At 43.2% G+C, this 20,967-nt stretch overlaps 1 protein-coding gene across 3 annotated transcripts; it reads left to right on the top strand.

Annotated features, from left to right (window-relative positions):
- The first annotated feature begins 5,413 nt into the window (after window positions 1-5,413).
- On the top strand, window positions 5,414-14,506 carry CALCA (calcitonin related polypeptide alpha). Of its 3 annotated transcripts, none has more exons than XM_009186520.4 (5): window positions 5,414-8,930; window positions 9,963-10,057; window positions 11,092-11,229; window positions 13,326-13,506; window positions 14,075-14,506. In XM_009186520.4, the coding sequence occupies exons 2-4, from the start codon at window positions 9,972-9,974 to the stop codon at window positions 13,495-13,497; spliced, it is 396 nt and encodes a 131-aa protein (XP_009184784.1). In that variant the 5' UTR covers window positions 5,414-8,930; window positions 9,963-9,971; the 3' UTR covers window positions 13,498-13,506; window positions 14,075-14,506. The 3 variants fall into 3 exon arrangements, with proteins under 3 accessions (XP_009184784.1, XP_009184783.1, XP_021781696.1); XM_009186519.4 differs by lacking the exons at window positions 13,326-13,506; window positions 14,075-14,506 and adding an exon at window positions 12,182-12,680 and having other exon boundaries at window positions 5,418-8,054; window positions 8,669-8,930; XM_021926004.2 differs by lacking the exons at window positions 13,326-13,506; window positions 14,075-14,506 and adding an exon at window positions 12,182-12,680 and having other exon boundaries at window positions 5,418-8,930.
- Window positions 14,507-20,967: the final 6,461 nt, after the last annotated feature.

Here is a 20,967-nt window from a genome sequence, read left to right as displayed (position 1 = left end):
GAGAAGAGCCATTCTGGATCTGGCTAGTCTGAGCCAAGGGAGAATTTTGATCATGTTAAAGGAACCCATCCTGAGTAATTCCTTGACGTCACCCACTAAGTCCATCCACCTCTCAGTGACCAGCCTGGCCCTTGTCCACTATACTCAGCTCTTTCCCTGGCAGCTGAAGTCACTCTAAAAATAGCTTCTGGACCTTGGAAGGAACCGGTCCTGGTGCCTACAGTAAATAAAGTACCACTGAGGTTGGGAAGAATTGCTCCCTGGGCAACAGTCAGCTCCACTCCACAAAAATGCCAGTTAAGCCCTCTCATTTTCCAAGAATGAGAGGCCAGGAAAACCGCCATAGAAATAAAATCCCGTTCTTTCTTTCTGCCGTGAATGTTTTTCTAATTTCTGATCTAACCTAAAATGTACTGACTCGGTGTTCCTTGTTCTAAGCTCTAATGGCAGTTAATATGTCCCATGGTAGGGGGGAGTTACACATAAAATCTTCACAAGCCCCAATGCCTGAGTATGAATAATTAGCAACTTCTCTCATGGGAGTAGGGAGACATTAGAAATCTTCCCCACACTGGGTGCTGGAAAGTCCTGAGGCTCACCTACACACCCCACACATTTTAGCAATTCCCTATTGCCTGCCCAACCTCTGTGAAGCCACAAATTTTTTTAAGTGGATTTTTTTCAAATGCGTTTTAATTTGGTGATCAATTTATTAGAAACCTGCTCTTCGGTTATTTGTCACAGGAGTCTAGCAAGATATCTGAGCCATGGGTTCAAAGGCTAAGCTCCAACTTTAAGATTTAATAACACCATCGTAATATGCTAAGACACGGACTAATGTGGTGGCAAAGGTTCCCTTTCCCACCCCCACTGGAATTTCACCCCAGAGATGCCTGAACCAAACCTGACACCAGTTGGCTCAATATCTCCCTTTTGTTTATAGCATATCTAAACATGAATATCAAAGGGACACATAATAAATTGGAAGTTGATAAAAGAGAAACTTCTGATACATGAGATTTCATGATTTCTAGACATAGTCCACCTAAGGATTGAATGCCAACAAGAGTAAAGTACATATTCAGGAGGTCTCCCTTCCCAGCAAAAGAGGCGTAGAGGATGGCACCTGATATAAAGAGGGCTTGTTTTGTCTCCTCATCCTCTTCCCCAACCCAGTAGATGGATTCTTCAACAGAGACTCTGTAATTTCCCCCATTTAGCCACTTTCTGGTTTCCGCCCCACCATCTCTGGGAGGCTTCCTAAAAGTGCTTGCAGCCTCTTTCTCCAACCCCCATCATTTACATTCCTTGCCAATTAACCCAGCCTTTACTTATTATGGCAGACAGAAGAATGACCTCCCCCAAAATGTCTGCACCCTAATCCCTGAGAACAGAACAAAAGGGACTTTGCAGATGTGATTAAATAGAGGACCCTGAGATAGATTATCCAGGATTCTCCAGGAGTTGGACCTAAGGTAATCAAAAGGATCCTGTCAAGTAAAAGAGGGAAGCAGAAGAGGAGGTCAGAGTGATGTGATGTGAGATGTATTTCACTTTGGGTTTGAAGATAGAGGAAGGGGGCCATGAGCCAAGGAACTTGGGAGGCCTCTAAAAGCTGGAAATTGAAAGGAAATGGATGCTCCCCTAGAACCTATAGAAAGAAAAACAGTCCTGCAAACATTTTAGACCAGTGAGACCCATGTTGGATGTTGAACTTCTAACCTACAAAAATGTAATATAATAAATGTGTGTTGTTTTAAACCACTAAATTTGTGGTAATTTGTTACAGCAGCAATGGGAAACTAGTATACTTGTTCACTATCTTGTATTCCTCTTTCATTATTTCAGATGTGTGGGTCTTGTCTCCCTGAGAGACCACATAGTGCTTTTAGTAAATTGGTCTTATTCATTTCCACCTTTTCCTGCATATGGTGAACCCTCAATCCTGTTACCTTCATTATCTCACTTCCTCTAGAGAATGCTGACCCTCTGACAGCAATAGGTTCAGGAAGAAACAAATGAGGCATCAGGCCACCCAATTACTAGCAACCTAACTTAGCTCTCAACAGCCACCAAGAGAACAAACTCTACTATTCCCTAGTCCAGGGATCCTTACATAAAGTGATGACAGCAAACATAGAAGGTGAGGCAACCTGGATTTACTCACATTTCTAAGGTTATACCAGCAGGAGACCAACAGGTAGGCCCAAGATGGTCTTGAACACAAAAACTCAGCATATGTCCTTTATTTGCAATATAAGTCCTTATCCATATGATCTCAGTCTTTGTCCTCTACTCAAAATGCACTCCAAACTCACCCAAGATGATCTGAAGATCAAGGATGGCTCTACATGATTGCTTCATTTGCACACAGCATTTGTGGGCACAACGTCATTAACACAGGAAGAGAGCCTAGTTAGAAAAGTTGGTGGGGGTCTCTTCATTAACTCCAGTTAACTAGCCATACTTTTTCTTTGCTCTTTGGTAGCAAAGATACAAATAGTCCTACACTTCTTTCTTTCACCTGCTCCTCGTATATTTTAATAAATGTACTTACTTGGTTCATTCTATTTCTACTAATACAGAATATTTTCAAACATGTATAGCCATATAATTATAATTTTATAACCCCTCTAAACAAATGCATTTTATGTATTTATTGTATGTACTATTTAACATAATACATTTCTCTATGCATATTCAATTGATTTACCTTCCAACCAAATTATTCATTGAATATTTGTTAAAATATTGGCTGGACCTACCTGAAGGTTAGTCTCTTTTTTCATGCCTCTCACTTCAGAGGCATCTTCTGAGGAGAACTTTTCAGAGCTGATTTTCAGGCTCCATCAGAACTATGGGTTGGGCTGTATATGAACTCACCAAGTAGCCACATTGCAAAGCTTCTGCTGACAACTTGCAGAAAGATGGGCATCCAGACCAGGAGTTCATTGCAGATTCATTTTCACAAAGCAGAGAACTTAGTGCTCCCAGTTCTGCTGGCATCCTCTCTGTCACCTTTTAAAGGATACCAGTACATCTTTTGTTGATAAGGAGACAAGGACGAGGACATTTGTTCCCTTCTTCTCCTGTCTCTTCTCAAAATCATTTATCCCTCATATTTAGGTGGGGGAGCAGTACCTTTTCTGATTGTGTCACTGCAAAGAATGACATATCCTTCCTCCTTCATGGTGAACTCCTCAGCTGTTCTTTTAGAAGACGGTGGTAACTGTCAGGGCAAGTGGAGGAAGCCAAATAGTAGGTGGCCTGGTCTTATAGAAAAGTACTGTAAAAACAGCATAAAATTCACAGCATACTGATAGAATGTCAGAATTAAAAAGGAATTTAGGAATCCCTCGATCCCATAAAAGTTCATATATCAGATGTGGAAACAGAGGTCCAAATGATGTCCTCAAAGTCATACCCTTAGGGGTGAGAATTAGAACCCTAACTTCTGACTCCCAGCACTGTTTCCACTAACTCCTATCCCATCCCATCTCAACCCCCCACATCCATTGGCAAAATAGAACACTCTATAAAATCAACCACAATTTCAGACAAGATGAAGTAATGCATGATGCTAAATATAAGAAGTTAAGTCATTTGGATTTTTGTTTGTGTGAACTCAAGTGTTTTACAATTTTATCTTATAAATATTGTTATAAATCTGATTTGGGTTGTATTCTTTGGCAATTTACTTAAGTGGTGGCACCAACATTTATTTTCCTGCTGCAAAACTGTCAATGTTCCCAAATGTTGGTCCAGGAATTATAAATGATTTATGCCTGCTCATTGAGTCTCTCACTACAAATCACATTAGCCCTGAAGCAGGCAGACATGCCTATATCTCCCTCTGGATCCAGGGTACCACACCTCTTAACTGATATGGCAGACAGATAAGCTATGTTTCAGGTCCTCAAAAGGAGACTGGAAAATATAATTAATTCAAGCCAAATACTCTTACTATTCCCTTGCATATACAATGAAGATAAAAATATCTATCTTATTAAACAGTTTAATAAGAAAGATAATATATACACAGTGCCTGGCACATGGATGGAACTTAGTTGATGGTAGTTACAATATTTATAATATGTTTTCTTTGTTTCAATTTAATATGATTTATGTGACTTTTCATACTTACTGCACATGCAACATCTTTGAGATAATTCTATATCTAGGTTATTAATAAAACATTGATATCCTCTCCAGTGTTTACACAGAGGCACCTCTTGTAAAGCCTTCAGCAAAATTCCCACTGGGGAATTTCAGCTGTCTCCCACTCTCTTTTTTTTTTTCACTTTTATTTCCATATTAAAGGTTTTTATTTTTAAGGTATAAAATATGATATTTTGATACTTGTATACTTTATGAAATGATTGCAACAATCAAGTTAATGAACATATTACCTCACAGTTTCCTGTGTGTGTGCATGTATGTGTGTGTGTGTGTGTGTGTGTGTGCTTAGAGCTCTTGAGATCTACTCTTTTAGCAAATTTCAAGCATATGTTAACCATAGTCACCAGCCTGTATATTAGGTCTCCAGGACTTACTCACCTTATAACTGAAAGGTTGTATCCTTTAACTAATTTCTCTCTTTTACCCCCAACTGCAGCCCCAAATAATCACCATTCTACCCTTTGATACTGAGTTCAACTTGTTTTTTGAGATTCTACATATAAGTGAGATCATGTATTATGTGTCTTTCTGTGCCTCACTTATTTGGTGTGGCATAATATCCCTCAGGTTCAGCCATGTTGACACAAATGACAATATTTCCTTCTTCTGAATAATATTGCTAACTGATATTCCATTGTGTGTGTGTGTGATAAACACACACCACATTTTCTTTAAGAATTCAAACATCAATGGACACTTAGGCTGTTTCTGTATCTTGGTTCTTGTGAATCTTGCTGTCTCTTTGGCAGTCATTTCTGAACCCCCTCCCCCAGAAGCAGCTTTACTGCACTCTAAAAGTGTCTTAGGAAAATGATTCAGAAGCAAGTACTTCTCTTGGCATGTTCTTCAGTAAATATGATGATGGAAAGCTTTGATTTCTGCCCTCCTTTAAACAGTACAATCGATTTTCAGTTGGGATTTTCCAGTTAATTTGATAGCTCCACGTTTCTGCCAGGCTGAAGAAAATGTGTGTGTTGTTGGCTGTTGTATTACTGTTGCTGGTGGTGCTGTTGCTACTGCTGAGATTTTGTGGTTGAGTCTATATTATGAAGAAATTGTAGAGCAGCAATAAATTTAACCTGAGTTCTGAACTCAAGCCTTTAGGTGTGACTTTTTTAATCACATGGAAATTCACATAAGAATTTTCAACCAGATTGCATCTTTATTTTTATTTCTAAAGCAAAGGGTACAGGATTCTGGTCTAAACGAATGGGAACAAACATTGCAGTTAGATTTTATTGGGGTGTTGTAAAAACACTGTTTTCCAAAATCAGATTGTTTCAAAACTGACCCTGATTTCCAGATTTTAAAGTTAGGAAATAAGACAGTAAAAATCAAGGGTCAAATAGTCAAGCGACTATTTTTTTAAAATCAGCATTTTCCTTACCAACTTTCTTTAGACCATGCTCCGTTTAGTACTGAAACTCAGAGAAGTTCCAGGAATAGCGTGATGAAATGTATGCGATCCGAGCACGGGAAGCTCTAAGCTTCCTTCGGCTCGCTCAGTAAATCAGGGATGGGCTCAGAGAATGACTTCGCATTTCGCACCAGAAGATCTCAGTCTTTAGAGAGAACCCTAGACGAAATCCTTATTTCCCTGCCTCATTCCTGAAAACTTCTGCCTGGGAACCGACTTGCTGTGACAAATAAAATGGGAGGAGTCTGGCTGAAAAGTTTGTGAATTTCGGAAAGCAAAGCGAAATGCCGCTCCAACCAGGTCCGAATTTTCTGCGAGCTACCTTATGAAACTAGTGAATTTGCCAGAATGAATTTTCATTCATTTAACTTTGGCGGATCATCTACTAGGGTGCCTGGCATGGTGCTAATTGCTGGAGAAAATGACTTTAAAACAAAAACGAAAAAAACTTTCAGCCCCCAGCAAGGCGCCAGGCACTTCCTACAAACTCAAGGAGTGCTTGAGAGGTGAGTTAATGACCACCCCTCCTGTCCTAAAGAGACGGACTTTTAAAGTCTGCCTTGAAACTGCTCGGGGCTACACTAGCGCCCTCTGGACGCAGGCTCTGGTTAGCGCTCCACAGCACCAGCCTTTCTTTGATTTGTAGCCGCCAAAGATTTGATAGTGCGGAGTGCGTGTGGATTCTGAAGGCTGAAGACACACACGACAGTCAGGAGTAGAATTCCGACCCCGCAAAGTGACATGGCCACAAAATCTGCTTCTACAGTCTTTCATTTTGTGGTCACTGTGGCACGGGCGAAAGCTATGAGCTCTCTTTAGGAAAACATACATCACAGACACACTTACAAACGGTTTCAAGAGGTTCTTATGTTAGAAACCTCTAGTCTTGGAAAAAGTCATTTCCGCTGAAGTATATGGCAGCTGAGTGCAAATGCTCTTCTGCTACAGCCCAGGTGGCAGAGGCGCAAACACTACGCTCCGCTTAGTGCCCGCACTGCGGCCTTCGCAACTCTTTAAGCAGCTCTGCACCGAAAACCCAGGCCGCGATCGGAGTCTAAACTGCTGAAAAGCTCCAAGGCTCGGGACAGGGTCTCAGCAGGGGTTGTCTTCCTTCAGGATCCGCGGCTCATTGTGCCCAAGATCCGCCATCCAAGTCCGGCTCCGCGCGAAACTTGCCTGTTCCACGCTCTGCGCCTGACGCGCGCCGTTGTCCTCCCGGTCCAGTTCCAATCCCGGGTCCTGTGACCGCCCTACCGGCGGGCCCTGCGGAGAGCGATACCTAGTCTCAGATACCTAGTCCCCAGCCCCGAGTTGTTATTCCCTCGCTGTAGTTAAGAAGGAGGAGAGTCAATTAAGGGCATCTCGGAAGTCAGGCGTTCCCGCTGCCCCCTTGAGCACGGAGGCCACCAACCCCCGAGGGGGAAGAGATGCAGCGCGGGGCAGGGGTGTTATCCTAAGAAATGTAGACGCTTCTGGGGACTGAGGACAAGGGTGCTAACACGACCCCAGAGTACCTGGAGGTCCGTGACTCGCGCCACGGACGGCACACCTAGGGGCTAATTTCTGCTCCGCCTCAAAGAACCTCAAGTCAGAGTCCTTGCCTCTCCCAACAGCCCCGGGATGTTGCTGCTGCGCTCACCGCACAGGCAGCGCCCGGACCGGCTGCTGCAGATCGCGCGCTGCGCGCTCACACCGGGAGGTGGTGGGGACGCTGAAAAGCTTATTGCTCGCCACTCTGGACGCTGTGGGCGGCAAGTACCTTAGTCCCGACCTCTACTGTTCTGGGCGCGCCTGGAGCTGAATGCTCAGGCACAGTGAAATTGAAATCCGGTTCTGCGGGATGTGAGAGTTGTCGAGGTCACGTGTAATTGGGTGTGATGGAGGGGGCCTGTTTGTGATGTGTGCAGGTTTGATGCAAGCAGGTCATCGTCGTGCGGGCGTGTGGATGCGACCGCCAGAGAGACTCGGAGGCAGGCTTGGGACACGTTTGAGTGAACCCCTCAGGATACTCTTCTGCGCCAGTATCTGTTTTTTAGTGTCTGTGATTCAGAGTGGGCACATGTTGGGAGACAGTAATGGGTTTGTGTGTGTGTAAATGAGTGTGACCGGAAGTGAGTGTGAGCTTCGGTCTAGGCAGGGACCACACAGCACTGTCAGGCCTGCCTGCTCTTTAGGAGAGGACTGAAGTGTGGGGGTGGGGGTGCGGGACCGGAAGAGAATGTGTCTGGGAAGTCTTGGCAAACAGCAGCCGGAAACGAAGGGGCAGCTGTGCAAACGGCTCAGGCAGGTGATGGATGGCAGGGTAGGAAGGGAGAGGGCCAGAGGCCTGGATGGAGGCTTCCACATCTGTACCTTGCAACTCACCCCTCAGGCCCAGCAGGTCATCGGCCCCCTCCTCACACATGTAATGGATCTGAAGAGTACCCCAGGACAGTCCGGGGAGATGGGGATTCTGAAGGTATCCATGGAGATCTGACGGAATCCCCCATGCGGACCAGGAAACTCTTTTAGATCCCTGCCTATCTGGAGCCCAGGCACTGGGCTATTTCTCACAACATTCTTTCAAGATAAGACTGTGGTCCCCATTTCAAAGATGAGTATATTGAAGCTCTGGGAAGTTACTTGCCCATGATCACACAACTCGGAACTGGGTCAACTGTAATTGAACTCCTGCCTAACAAAGTTCTTGCTCCCAGCTCCCTCTCTTGTTTCCCACGAGCCCTGGCCCTCTGTGGGTAATACTAGCTACTGGAGTCAGCCTTCTTGGGCCCAGAACCCACCCTTAGGGGCATTAGCCTTTAAAATCTCACTTGGGCAGGGGTCTGGGGTCAGAGTTGGAAGAGTCCCTACAGTCCTGGACCCTTTCCGCCAAATCCCGAAACCAGGGGTGGAGTGGGGCGCGGGTTCAAAACCAGGCCGGACTGAGAGGTGAAATTCACCATGACGTCAAACTGCCCTCAAATTCCCGCTCACTTTAAGGGCGTTTCTTTTGGTGCCCCACCATCCCCCCGCCCATTTCCATCAATGACTTCAATGCAAATACAAGTGGGACCGTCCTGCTGGATCCTCCAGGTTCTGGAAGCATGAGGGTGACGCAATCCAGCTGGGGCGAAGGACCCCTCCGCCCATTGGTTGCTGTGCACTGGCTGAACTTTTCCGACCCACAACGGCGGGAATAAGAGCAGTCGCTGGCGCTGGGAGGCATCAGAGACGCTACCCAGCCCAAGTGTCGCCGCCGCTTCCACAGGGCTCTGGCTGTACGCTGCCGCCGCCGCTGCCACCGCCTCTGATCCAAGCCACCTTCTGCCAGGCGAGCCCCGAGATTCTGGCTCAGGTATGTCTCTCTCTCCCTCTCCCTCTCCCTCCATTAGTCAGTTTCTCTCCCCCTTTCCTCCTCTCCCTCTCTCTCCATTAGTCTCTTCATCAGATAGCTTCTGTTAGTCGGCGATTTATACCGGCTCCTGCCCTAGGTTGGATCAGACAGTCTCAGTTCCCAGGCTCGCTCTTCCTGCTCGGCTGCGGACTGCAGTCTTATTCTCTCTGCACACAGGCTTGGGCCAGTCTCGGGACACTCAGGCTCCCCAGGGACCGCGCACAGAGACTGAGGCAAGAGTAACTTTCCGCAGACGGTGCGATCAGGGATGGCGTCTTGCGCCTAGCAGTCCCAGGGAAATTGGTTCAGAACCTGGAACAGAGTGGATGGGTGGCAGACAAGCCCCACGACTGAGGGACAAGCAGCCCTAAACTGCAAGCCCCAGTCACAGGTTCTGGGAGCAAAGACAGAAAGTCTTGGGTCCCAATTTAAGAGTAAAATTTCGTTCCTGCAGGGGACTGAGGTGTCAGCGCTGGAGCGGCTGAGGACTAAAATTGATTATTTTATTTCTCAGATTCCAATCGTAGAGACAATCCCTCCGGACAGATCTCTCCCCCCCCCCCCCCCCCCCCCCCCCCCCCCCGGTATGCAAAAGCCCCACAAGAGGAGGACAGCTCTGGGTTTCCTTATGGGAGCAGCTTCTGTGACAGGGGCCTGGGAGCATGTCCTCCGCAGAGACCTGGCTATCAGGTTTATATGCATGTGTGCAGCTTTGGGGAGAAGGGTAGGACTGAGGCCTCCCCCACTCAGCTCTCCCGCTAGGATTGCTTCTCCAGCTTTGTCAAACTGTGCATGCTAGAGGCCTGCTGAACCTCCCAGGAAGAGTCCACTGTGCTGATGAGGAAACAAAGAAGAAGAGAAATATAATGACCAGTCTGAAGCCAGAAAGTCAGGGCGTTAGAAGCAAGACAGAAAGCAGGATAGGAGCCAAGGTTTGTGGGCTCCTAGAACTTTGAACTGGCACGGGTAGTTTACCTCATTCTTCCCTTGCAGAGAGGTGTCATGGGCTTCCAGAAGTTCTCCCCCTTCCTGGCTCTCAGCATCTTGGTCCTGTTGCAGGCAGGCAGCCTCCACGCAGCACCATTCAGGTAAGACAGCCTGAAGCCAGAACCGCACAGGTATCAGACAATTCCATGCCTCTTAAGTGTGGTGTGCTGAATGCTTGAAAACTGACTGGGGGCAGGGGTAATGTATGTACTCGTGCACATATATAATTTTTTCTGATATAAAGATGTGTAGTACATAATTTATAAGTAGTGATAAATATTTAGACAATATTCTTTATTATAATTTTTTTTGAGATGGAGTCTCACTCTGTCACCCATGCTGGAGTGCAATGGCACCATGTTGGCTCACTGCAACTTCCATCTCCTGTGTTCAAGCAATTCTCCTGCCTCAGCCTCCCGAGTAGCTGGGATTACAGACGCCCACCACCCTGCCCGCCTAATTTTTATATTTTTAGTAGAGGTAGGGTTTCACCATGTTGGCCAGGCTGGTCTCAAACTCCTAACCTCAGGTGATCTGCCTGCCTTGGCCTCCCAAAGTGCTGGGATTATAGCCATGAGCCACCGCACCCAGCCTATTATACATTTTATATGGCCCATTGAGTCTCACAAAATGCTTTTGTTGCTTTTAGTCAAACTTTCGTATGTTTTGTCATCCTATTTATCCTATTCCGCCATGATTTGATAAATGAATTGCATCCTATTGTGTTAAATAGTTTGCCACTAAATTTGTTATTGTTAAATCTGGTATTTTACCTGTTGATCTATTTCTCACCCACATATAAATCTATTAAACTGAAACTATTTTCAGGTTCAGCACTAACCGTAAGTTTTAGCATTTAATTTTTAATAGTGGCTGCACTCAGCTTGCAAAATTTTTGAAAATCTAACCATCAGCTTTCACAAGTCTATACAAACTGGCTCTAGCACACCACTGCTTGGAGGCCACACCAGTGCCTGGGTCCTGGGAACGACACTGGCCTTGTGCCCTGTCCCCTAATACTCCCACTGGCCACATTCTCAGGGGAAGAAGCAAAGACCAGGAAGCCTGGCTGCTTATCCTGGGGAGGGGCAGGCAGGGGCTGACAGCCTGCACTGAGTCAGTTTCCCCTTCACAGGTCTGCCCTAGAGAGCAGCCCAGACCCAGCCACACTCAGTGAGGAGGAAGCGCGCCTCCTGCTGGCTGCACTGGTGCAGGACTATGTGCAGATGAAGGCCAGTGAGCTGGGGCAGGAGCCGGAGACCGAGGGCTCCAGGTGAGGCTCCCCAAGCGTCCGGCACAGGGCCTCCTCTCCCCGCAGCATACCCAGGAAGGTGGATCCCAGGAGGTAGGAGAGAACACACTGGCCAGGAATCCAACAGGCTGTGTTGTTCACCGGGACCTGGGGCCCGGCTGTTCTCAGGCTCCAAGGGAGACAGAGGTGCCAGTGCGGCTGGAGGAACTGAACTGCGGTTAGACACAATAAAAGGCTCCGTTTCTGAAAGTTCTTAGGAAATGAAATGGAGAGGTGTGGAATCGCTCACTGTGGTAATTGTTCTTGCAGTACTGGGAGACCTCCCAGCACTGGTTGAGTTAACACTAGTAAGGGCGAAGTCAGGGATAGACATAATATATCTCAGGAAATTCTAGAAATTTGGATCCATCTTGTTAATCTGCATATGACATTCTTTCACACCTATAAGGAGCCTTCATTTCACATTTGCAAGGTGAAGGTAAGGCCCTTGCAGGGGATGGGGACAGATAGAGCAGTGTCTGAGGTAGGTCAAGCCTTTAAATGTGTGGCATCTGTGGAGATGTGCATGTTATCAGGAAGCCAGGGAGAGCACCCTTCCCCAGATCCTGTGTACACACATCCCTGTGTACCTTGAGCCTGAGCAGAGACCATCCCCTGGCCTGGCCCCAGCACTGCTCAGGCAGAGGCATGTATTGCTCCTGCATCTGCCCTGAGAACCCCTCTGTCAAGCATGAAGGACTGAACAGCATGTGGAATGCCAGAAAAGATCATCCTTCCCCATCCAGCCCTTCCCTGCACTGCCCTGGCCCACTGCACATCTGAGCTGTCCTAAGGAAGGATAAGTGAGCTGCTCTCCTGCCTGCCCCTCCTGCTCCCACTCAGAGGGTCCCCTGCCTGGTCTAACCTTCTAAGTGACTGCCCATGGGGACAGATTCTGGTGCATGGTACTGTCTGGCATGTCTTTTCCCTGCAGCCTGGACAGCCCCAGATCTAAGCGGTGCGGTAATCTGAGTACTTGCATGCTGGGCACATACACGCAGGACTTCAACAAGTTTCACACGTTCCCCCAAACTGCAATTGGGGTTGGAGCACCTGGAAAGAAAAGGGATATGTCCAGCGACTTGGAGAGAAACCATCGCCGTTATGTTAGCATGCCCCAGGATGCCAACTAAACTCCTCCCTCTCCTTCCTAATTTCCCTTCTTGCGTCCTTCCTATAACTTGATGCATGTGGTTTAGTTCCTCTGTTGTGGCTCTTTGGGCTGGTATTGGTGGCTTTCCTTGTGGCAGAGGATGTCTCAAGCTTCAGACGGGAGGAAAAAGAGCAGGACTCACAGGCTGGAAGAGAATCACCCGGGAAAATACCACAAAGTAAGGGCTGCTTTGAGTCCCCCAGAGATGTCATGAGAGCTCCTCTGTCCTGCTTCTGAATGTACTGATCATTTGAGGAATAAAACTATTTTTCCCCAAAGATCTGAGCTGTGCTGGTCATTGCTCTGATCTATGTCCCAGGCTTCATAGTGTCTAAGACCTATGCTTAGAAATAGCCTTAACCCTAGGCTAGCTGGACAGAGGATATGGTGGGTGGTCCCTCTGACCAAGCTCAAGCAGCAAGAACAGGAGTCCTAAGGAGCAGGTAAGTACCTCTAGGATTTGATGCTGCAAACTCCACTCATCTTCCAGGTAAGACTGAGGAATTTTTTATTTTCCTAAGAAGGGGTATTTGGTGCCCGTGAGTGGGGTATAGATTTTATAGTCCTTTGTGAATGGGGCTGGGTGTAGGGCCATAATTCACTCCAGTGTCATAAACCTCCGCTTTAATTTTTAGTTAGTTTATACAGGAAAGATTGGTTGTTACTGCTCCATATTCCATAGCCAGTCATCCAGAGTCACCTTTGGGTTTTCTGACACCCCTGGGAATATCTATGGGGCGTGATCATGGCATTTTCCCTAATGGCCTTGTGATTTTCTGCTCTGATAATTGTGTTTGGGAGAAACACTTAAAGTTAATTGGTGCCTTTCAGCACAGGAACTTTACCGTGAAGGTCCCATGAGGCTGACCTCTCTCCCAGCCTCCCACTCACAGATCTTCTCTTCTTTCTCCATCCTGCAAATCAGAATCACTGCCCAGAAGAGAGCCTGTGACACTGCCACCTGTGTGACTCATCGGCTGGCAGGCTTGCTGAGCAGATCAGGGGGTGTGGTGAAGAACAACTTTGTGCCCACCAATGTGGGTTCCAAAGCCTTCGGCAGGCGCCGCAGGGACCTTCAAGACTGGGCAGCTGAATGACTCAAGAAGGTGACTGCCCTTGTATGATGGGATGGGAAGATGAATGACTGGCTTTTACAGGGGTGTATTTCACCCTCTGAGCCTCCCTGAGACCATGTGGTTTAAAAAAATCCATAAGGGAAGGTACCCACACCAGTGTCTGAGTTCCAATAGCTAAAACCCTAGAATTTTGATTAATCTCTGTTTTTTCAGTCTCTCCTTGTAACCCTGAGATCATCAGACCAAGAAATATAGATCCTGTTTATTTAAAACACTGCTCTTTGACACTTATAATTTTGACAATTCTAGCATTTGAGTTTGAAAGATAATGGCACTATCATTTTAGAGTATACATTACTATATCATGTACCTCCAAATTAAGTGCACAGACTTGAGTTCAAGAACTGTATCTGCCCTTTACCAGCTATATGACCATGAACTGGTTACTTAACTCTCTCCAAGCCTCAGTTTCTCCATCTGTAAATTGAGGACTACAATAGTATCTACCTCCAAGCATTACTATAAAGAGTAAGTGAGATAATAGATGTTGAGTCTGACAATTTACCAGTAACTAAATTCTGGCTGTTATTCCTCCTAGGTCACAGTGAAGCTGAACTCCTTTTATTGTGTAATGAAAGCAATTTGTAGGAAAGGCTCGTGGAAGACATACATACAGGCATCCTTCTTGATACTGAAAACTATCTTCTTTGTTTGAAAGGAACTATTGCTAAACGCAGAACAAGCTCATTGCAGTTACCTATTGTGCATCTTTTTAAATACTTGATTATGTAACTATAAATCTGACAGCATGTCTCACTGGCTTATCTGGTAGCAAATCTAGGCCCCGTCAGCCATCCTGTTGACATTGGTGGCTCTGCTAAACCTCAGGGGGACGTGAAATCACTGCCTCTTGGGCATCTGGGGACACATGGTAATGCTGTGCTTTGACAGAAGTATTTGTTTAAAGAAATGTCATGCTGTAATTTGTGAACTCTATCAAAATTAAAAACGTATTTTCTATACCCTTCAATGGAATCTCTGCTGCTATTTATGCTATTTGTCCCAGGAGAGTTTCGGGGCCTATGAGCACTCTGTTGACCAAGCTGACTCACTTAGCACAAAGACAACATGCCCAGGATGGATCCCTAGTGTCTTGTACCCTCAGTTTCTAGTGAAGCATCCCCTATTGGAATTAGAGCCCTGTGCATGTCAAAGAAAACAATTCATATTTATTTTCAGAGGGTGCCCTGGTCTCCAGCCTCAGAAGTTACCCATGTGCTCCTCCTTCATGCAGGTTTGCCTTTATCCATCCCTGTCTTTCCTCCATATAAGAACCTCTTCATGCACCCCTTAGCTTGCCTTATAAACAATGACTCAGAGCCTAAAATGGGGATCACAGACTGGCCAGCCTAGAAAGGTCATCAATGCCATTCAACCCAACTTTTTTATTCTGTGAGGTTCAGAGAAACGTCTTGCTCAAGGTCCAGCCATAGGTTTAACAGAGACATTCATACACTTCACAAATACTTATTGAGTGCCTGCTATATGCTAGGCACTATTCTAGGCACTGGGAGTAGAGCAATGAACTGAACAGAACAGACAAAACTCCCTGTGCTTATTGGCTTACATTCTAGCGGGGGAGATTGAGGTGGTACATGCTATAGAATCAAGGACTCTCAGTATTGGAAGGAATCCAGAATGTCATAGAGTCTGATGCCTTCCTTATTCAAGGTAGGAATTACCCAGTATCAACAACCATAGCATCCTTTGGGACCACGAGTGACAAATTGCTGAGTGTACCTCCCAAGGTGAGTTGGCAGCCAGTTTCACTGGTGGTAGTCAGCTAACTAAGGTTAGTTATTAGTTAGTTAGTTAGCTAGTTAGCTAGTGGTTAGAAAAGTCAGCCCCTTCTACCCACTGACTCTATTCTTTCAGGACCATATAGAATTATGCCCCTTCTCTCCTCCAGTCTGTACTCAACACAGTAACCCACTGTGACTGTAAAAGGTAGATCACACCGTGTCTCTCCTATGCTCAAAGCATCCCAGTGACTCCTCATCTCATGAGCAAACACCTGAAGCATTGCAGGCCAAATTGATCTTCCCTTTCTTTCCTCTCATCACCACTCCCATTACCTACCTGACCTCATTTCCTACTCTCCCACACACTGGTCCTCTTACTATTCCTCAACTTCTATCTCCCAGCACTCAACCAGCACTCGTACCCTGTAAAGAACACTCTTCATCCACAGCCCTCATCTCCTCCAATTATGTCTCAGATGTCACCTATCCTGACCATTCTTTCTGAAATTGCACCCCACTCCCACTAACAACATACCCTAGCCCTCTTCTTTGTTTAATTTTTTTCTCCTTACTGTTTATTACCTTCTACCATATTATATGTTTTGTTTATTTATTTTGTTTGTTATTTATATCCCTTCCAGACATAAGTATAAGATTCACATGGTCAGGGATATGGTTATTTTGTTAATTACCATATCCCCAAATGCTGAACAGTGTGCCTGGCACAAGGTAGCACTCTACAAATACTTATTGAATGAAAGAGTGAATGAATGAACTAAAGTCTTCTTCTCTTTTACTTTTGTGGTCAGCTCTTTTTTGGACCTATTTTTCTTCATACCAAACTCTCCAAGGGCCTTAAGGTTTAACAATCACGTCTGGATAGTAAATTGTTCAACAGCCTGAAGACTGCAGTGGCCATCAGTTAGTCAGTAACTCTGTTTCCTGCCTCAAGACTTTTATACAGACTATTTCTTTTGTTTGGACACACTTTTAACCCCATATTCCTCCTCCATATGATTAATTCTGACCAGCTTTTCTTCTTCCCATGCAGTGAACAAAGCAGGAGGGTGCTCTCTAGGTTTGATACCTACAAGTGGATAGGTAACTTCACAATCAAGAGGAGAAATAGCAAGAATACTATTTCAGTCTTTGGTCCAGAACACCTTCACCAAGAATGAAGTTAATACTATATTGAATTCACACAAAGACCTTGTGGATATTTCTCAAATGACCCAGAGTTCATAGAGTAAAAGGGGGTGGTTAATTTTAATCCTCAAATAAAACACAGAGGTCACTGGATCAGGAACCTAAGAAAATATGTAAGAAGTGCATATCAAAAAATCAAAAAATCAAAGCACAAAATGAAGAAACGATGACTTTTGGTGTGGATGCATCATCAGTCTTTACTCCTCATAACCCCATAGGACACTACAGAGAAAGAACGTCTTTTAATACCACTTAAGGCTCATCCCAAACAATCAGAGCCTCAGTATATATGCTGTGACTGACTGAATTATTGCTCCCAGTTCTTCACTATACTTTCGTAGTATTATAAACCCTTGTTATTGCCATGATCTCATAGTTGGTTCGCCATGGGTAGAAGTTGCCACAGGGAGAGAAGTTGACTTCTCTGCCTCATGACTCTGGGCTTGTCCATGTGGTTTGTTTTGGCAAATGGGCTATAGTAGACATGGTGCAAGCAGAGGCTTGAAATATGTTTATGTGGTTGGCTTTTGGGCTTTTGTGCTTCTGCCATCACCATGAAAAGAACATGCCCTAGATATCTATCTTAGTCCATTTCGCATTGCTTTATAAAATACAACAGATGGTAATTTATAAAGAAAAAAATTATTTTTCATAGTTCTACAGGCTAGGAAGTCAAGAGAATGGTGCCTGCAAGCATCTGGTGAGGGCCATTTTGCTATGTAATAATATGGTGGAGGGCATCACATGGTAAGAGGGCAAGAGTGTGTGCCAGCTCAGGTCTCTCTTCATCTTCTCATAAAGCCACCAGTCCCATCATGTGTATTCCACCCTGATGACCTTATCTAATCATAATTTCCCCTCAAAGGCCCCACTGCCAATCCACAAATTAATTTGGTGATTAAGTTTCCAACATATGAAATTTGAAGGACATATTCAAATCATAGCAGTATTCTTTGCCTTATTAGCCTGGACTCCAAGACAAGACACGTGGACCTAAACCTGGCCTACAGTCTGGTTCCATACCCCACTAGCTGAGATCAACCTCATCCAAATCAACCCACAAACCCATAAGCAAGAAAAACAAGTATTTGTTATTATAAGCCACTGAAATTAAGTTTGCTTTTATGCAGTATTGTGGCAATAATCAAGTGATTCATAGTATTTGGGGATGTTATGGATTAAGTTGTGTCCTCCCAAAATTTATATGTTGAAGACTTAACTCCCAATGTCCTCCCAAATTTATACGTTGAAGACCTAACTCAAGACCTAATGGCATTTGGAGATAGGGCCTTTAAGGATGTAATTAAGATTATAAAGCTCATAAGGGTAGGGCCCTAATCTGATAAGACTGGTGTCCTTATAAGAGGAGAAAGAGACACAAGAGAGCCTTCTCTCTCTCTTCATGCATGTGCACACAGAGCAGAAGGCCAGGTGAAGACACAGTGAGAAGGCAGCCATCTACAAGCCAGAAAGAGAGGCCACCCTAGACACCAATCTTAATGGCACCTTGATTTTGAGCTTCCAGCCTCCAAAACTATGAGAAAATAAACTTCTTTTGTTAAGCCAGTCAGTCTGTGGCATTCTCTTATGGCAGCCTGAGCAGATTAATTCAGGGGCACTAGTGGATAAAATCATTTTTGTTGCCACAGTTTGCTTTTCCTCTTGTTGAGTTCTAGGTAAATTTGATGATCGTCCAACTTGACAAATTTACTTATTTCTATTATTATTATTATTATTATACTTTAAGTTCTAGGGTACATGTGCACAACATGCAGGTTTGTTAACTTCTTTTTACTAATTTATTTTGCTAACCATTTTCACTCTGTCTTCTCAAAATCATCTTAAAGGATGTTTGTCTCATCTCTGTTCCAGCCTCCTGTTGCTGAAACTGAATAACATATACCTTAGATAAACTAATTGTGGTTTATTTGTATAATGGACATGCGCAATACATTACACAGCACTGAATATAAATATATGTATCGACTTTGGATAAATTTCAAACAATGATAAGTGTAATATAAGGTAAGTTGCAAGGATGCATATCAGGTAATGCCATTTATTTTTAGATTAAAGCATATGTAACAATATTATACATAAGTTAAGGATATATACACATACAGTAAAAATACAAAGTCATGTATATGGATTATAAATATCATATCCAAAAGAGTGATTAACTGTGTGGGGATGGAAAGGAAATGTCATGAAGAGGAGTACACAGACAGCTTCTATCAAGGTTTTTCTTTCCTAAGGTTTTATTTTCTAAGCTGGGTAATTGGTATAGGTGGATGGCATATATAATTCATGTTTAATAGGAATAAACAAACACAAGTATGGGCCTTTTTTAAGTTAAGGCAACCATCATAAAAATTTTAAATAATAAATAACTTTTAAATTAGCCAAAGAAAATCTATTCTATTCAATGCAAAGTAGAAAAACAAAACACCCCAGGGAATGTATCGTGGATGCACCATGTGAAAAATGACGGCAATAATAAACACTTAGATGGCTTTAAAATAATTTCAAATTAGTTAAACTCAACAATTTAAACACCAAGGCTATTAGGTTGCACTTTTAAAGGATCCAGCAATGTTTATTCCACAAAGGAAACTTTTAGAACAAAAAGATTCAAATGGATTAAAATCAAAAGGTAATGAAAGATATATAAGACAAATATAAAAAACAAGTTGTGACAACTTCTTAATATATGGTCAAAATAGAATTCAAGGCAAAAAAAATGGTTTGCGGAATAAGAAATATGCCATATAGAAAAAGAACAGCAGAGCAAGAAGATATATTTATCATGAAAACATGCACTCAACAATACAGCCTCAAATTATGTAATTACTGAAAAATTATTGATAGATAATTAATGCACCCTTCTCAAAAAGCAATAGGATTCTAGAATCACCTCCCTTATGCGTGGTTCCAAGTTGGCTTGGCAAATACCCCCTGACAATATGACAGATCTCAAAAATCATATAGTGGTTACACTCACAAAGAGGTGAAAGATTTTATTAATTATCAGATTATGTCTTCTGTCCTAATATTATTTATTAAATAAATCAAATTGTCCTTAATTTATTTGAAATATCAAATGTATCATATACTGATCATCTTCTGGCCTTCTTGTTTTTCTCTTGCATTGATATATCTGTGTACTAGTATCACAGCTTAGTAGCTAGGAAAGGAAAAAACCCCCATACCCATCTTTTTCAAAATGCTCTTGACAATTTTCACACATTTACTCTTCCGGAAGGTAGAATAATTTTCAATTTTTAAAAATACTATTTGTATTTTGACTGGGATTGGGTTTCCCAGGTAGATAATTATATTATCTATGAAAAACAATAAATCTTATTTCATAGTTTTGCTCATAGTGCATCAACTAGAGCTTCTTGAACAATGTTGAAGTAGAAATGGTAATAGCAGGCATCCTTGAAGATGAAAGCTGTTGAATTCAGAGGGAGATTTTTTATCATCTTAAGAAAGTACTAAGAAATGTTTTTAAATCATAGATGGATATTAAATTTTATCAAAACAAGGTATCTAACAAGATTATCTTATGGCTTTCCTTCTTTGATTTAGTAATATTAATAATATATTTTCAAATGTAGAAACTAATCATTGCAGTTGAGATTTTCAAATTCTGACTACATGCTAAGCATCGTAATAAGTACTTTTTAGATACCAACTCTTTTAATCTTTACAACAGCTGTATAAAGTACATACTATCATAAGCCCTATTTTGTGGATGAAGATACTAAGACACACAGAGATTAAATAGATTGATCAAAGCCATACAGCTTTTAGATTCATCTCAAGATGTAAACCTAATCCCAGGCTCTCTATCTAGAGTTTTCTCTCTTAAATCACTGTACTTCTTGATAAACTCTACTCGGTCGAGGATATGTTAAAATATACTACTGAATTTAATTTGTGATTTATTTAGGATTTTGTGCTACCTTTGTTATATTTAGGATTGGGGCTATATAATACGTAATATATAAAATTATATTTTTTAAGTTGTATTTCAATGAGTTTTGCAAATATGTACCATCTAATCCATGTAATTGCCACCACAAGAAAAGTATCAAATGTTTCCATTGTTCAAGAATATTCCTCATGCCACTGTGAAGTCAGTGTCTCCTAAACCCCTGTTCCATGAAATCACTGACCTGATTTCTATTACTGTGGAGTAACTTTTAGATAGATAGATAGAAAGATAGATTAGATAGGTAGATGACTGATAGATAGATAGATAGATAGATAGATAGATAGATAGATAGATAGATAGAATGCATTCTCTTATATCTAGCTCTTTCAGTCACATAATGTTCAAGAGACTTATTTATATTGTTGCATGTGTCATTATATAATTACTTGGGGGATTAATCAGGTACTAATTCTCAAGGATTTGGGGGAGGAAGAGGGTTAAGTAGTATTTCACTGTTGGATGAATACTTAAAATGTTCCTAGG

Source organism: Papio anubis, chromosome 12 (genome assembly GCF_008728515.1).
Source record: "Papio anubis isolate 15944 chromosome 12, Panubis1.0, whole genome shotgun sequence".
Classification (NCBI taxonomy): Eukaryota; Metazoa; Chordata; class Mammalia; order Primates; family Cercopithecidae; genus Papio; species Papio anubis.
Note: the sequence above shows the minus strand (reverse complement) of the source record. Positions and strands in the feature narration are given on the sequence as shown.

Excerpts from the sequence above, each read along its gene's own strand:
- CALCA (XM_009186519.4), top strand. The coding sequence starts at position 9,972 with ATGGGCTTCCAGAAGTTCTCCCCCTTCCTGGCTCTCAGCATCTTGGTC. Across the intron at positions 10,058-11,091 it reads CTCCACGCAGCACCATTCAG|GTCTGCCCTAGAGAGCAGCC; the intron begins GTAAGACAGCCT and ends TCCCCTTCACAG. Across the intron at positions 11,230-12,181 it reads CCGGAGACCGAGGGCTCCAG|CCTGGACAGCCCCAGATCTA; the intron begins GTGAGGCTCCCC and ends TTTTCCCTGCAG.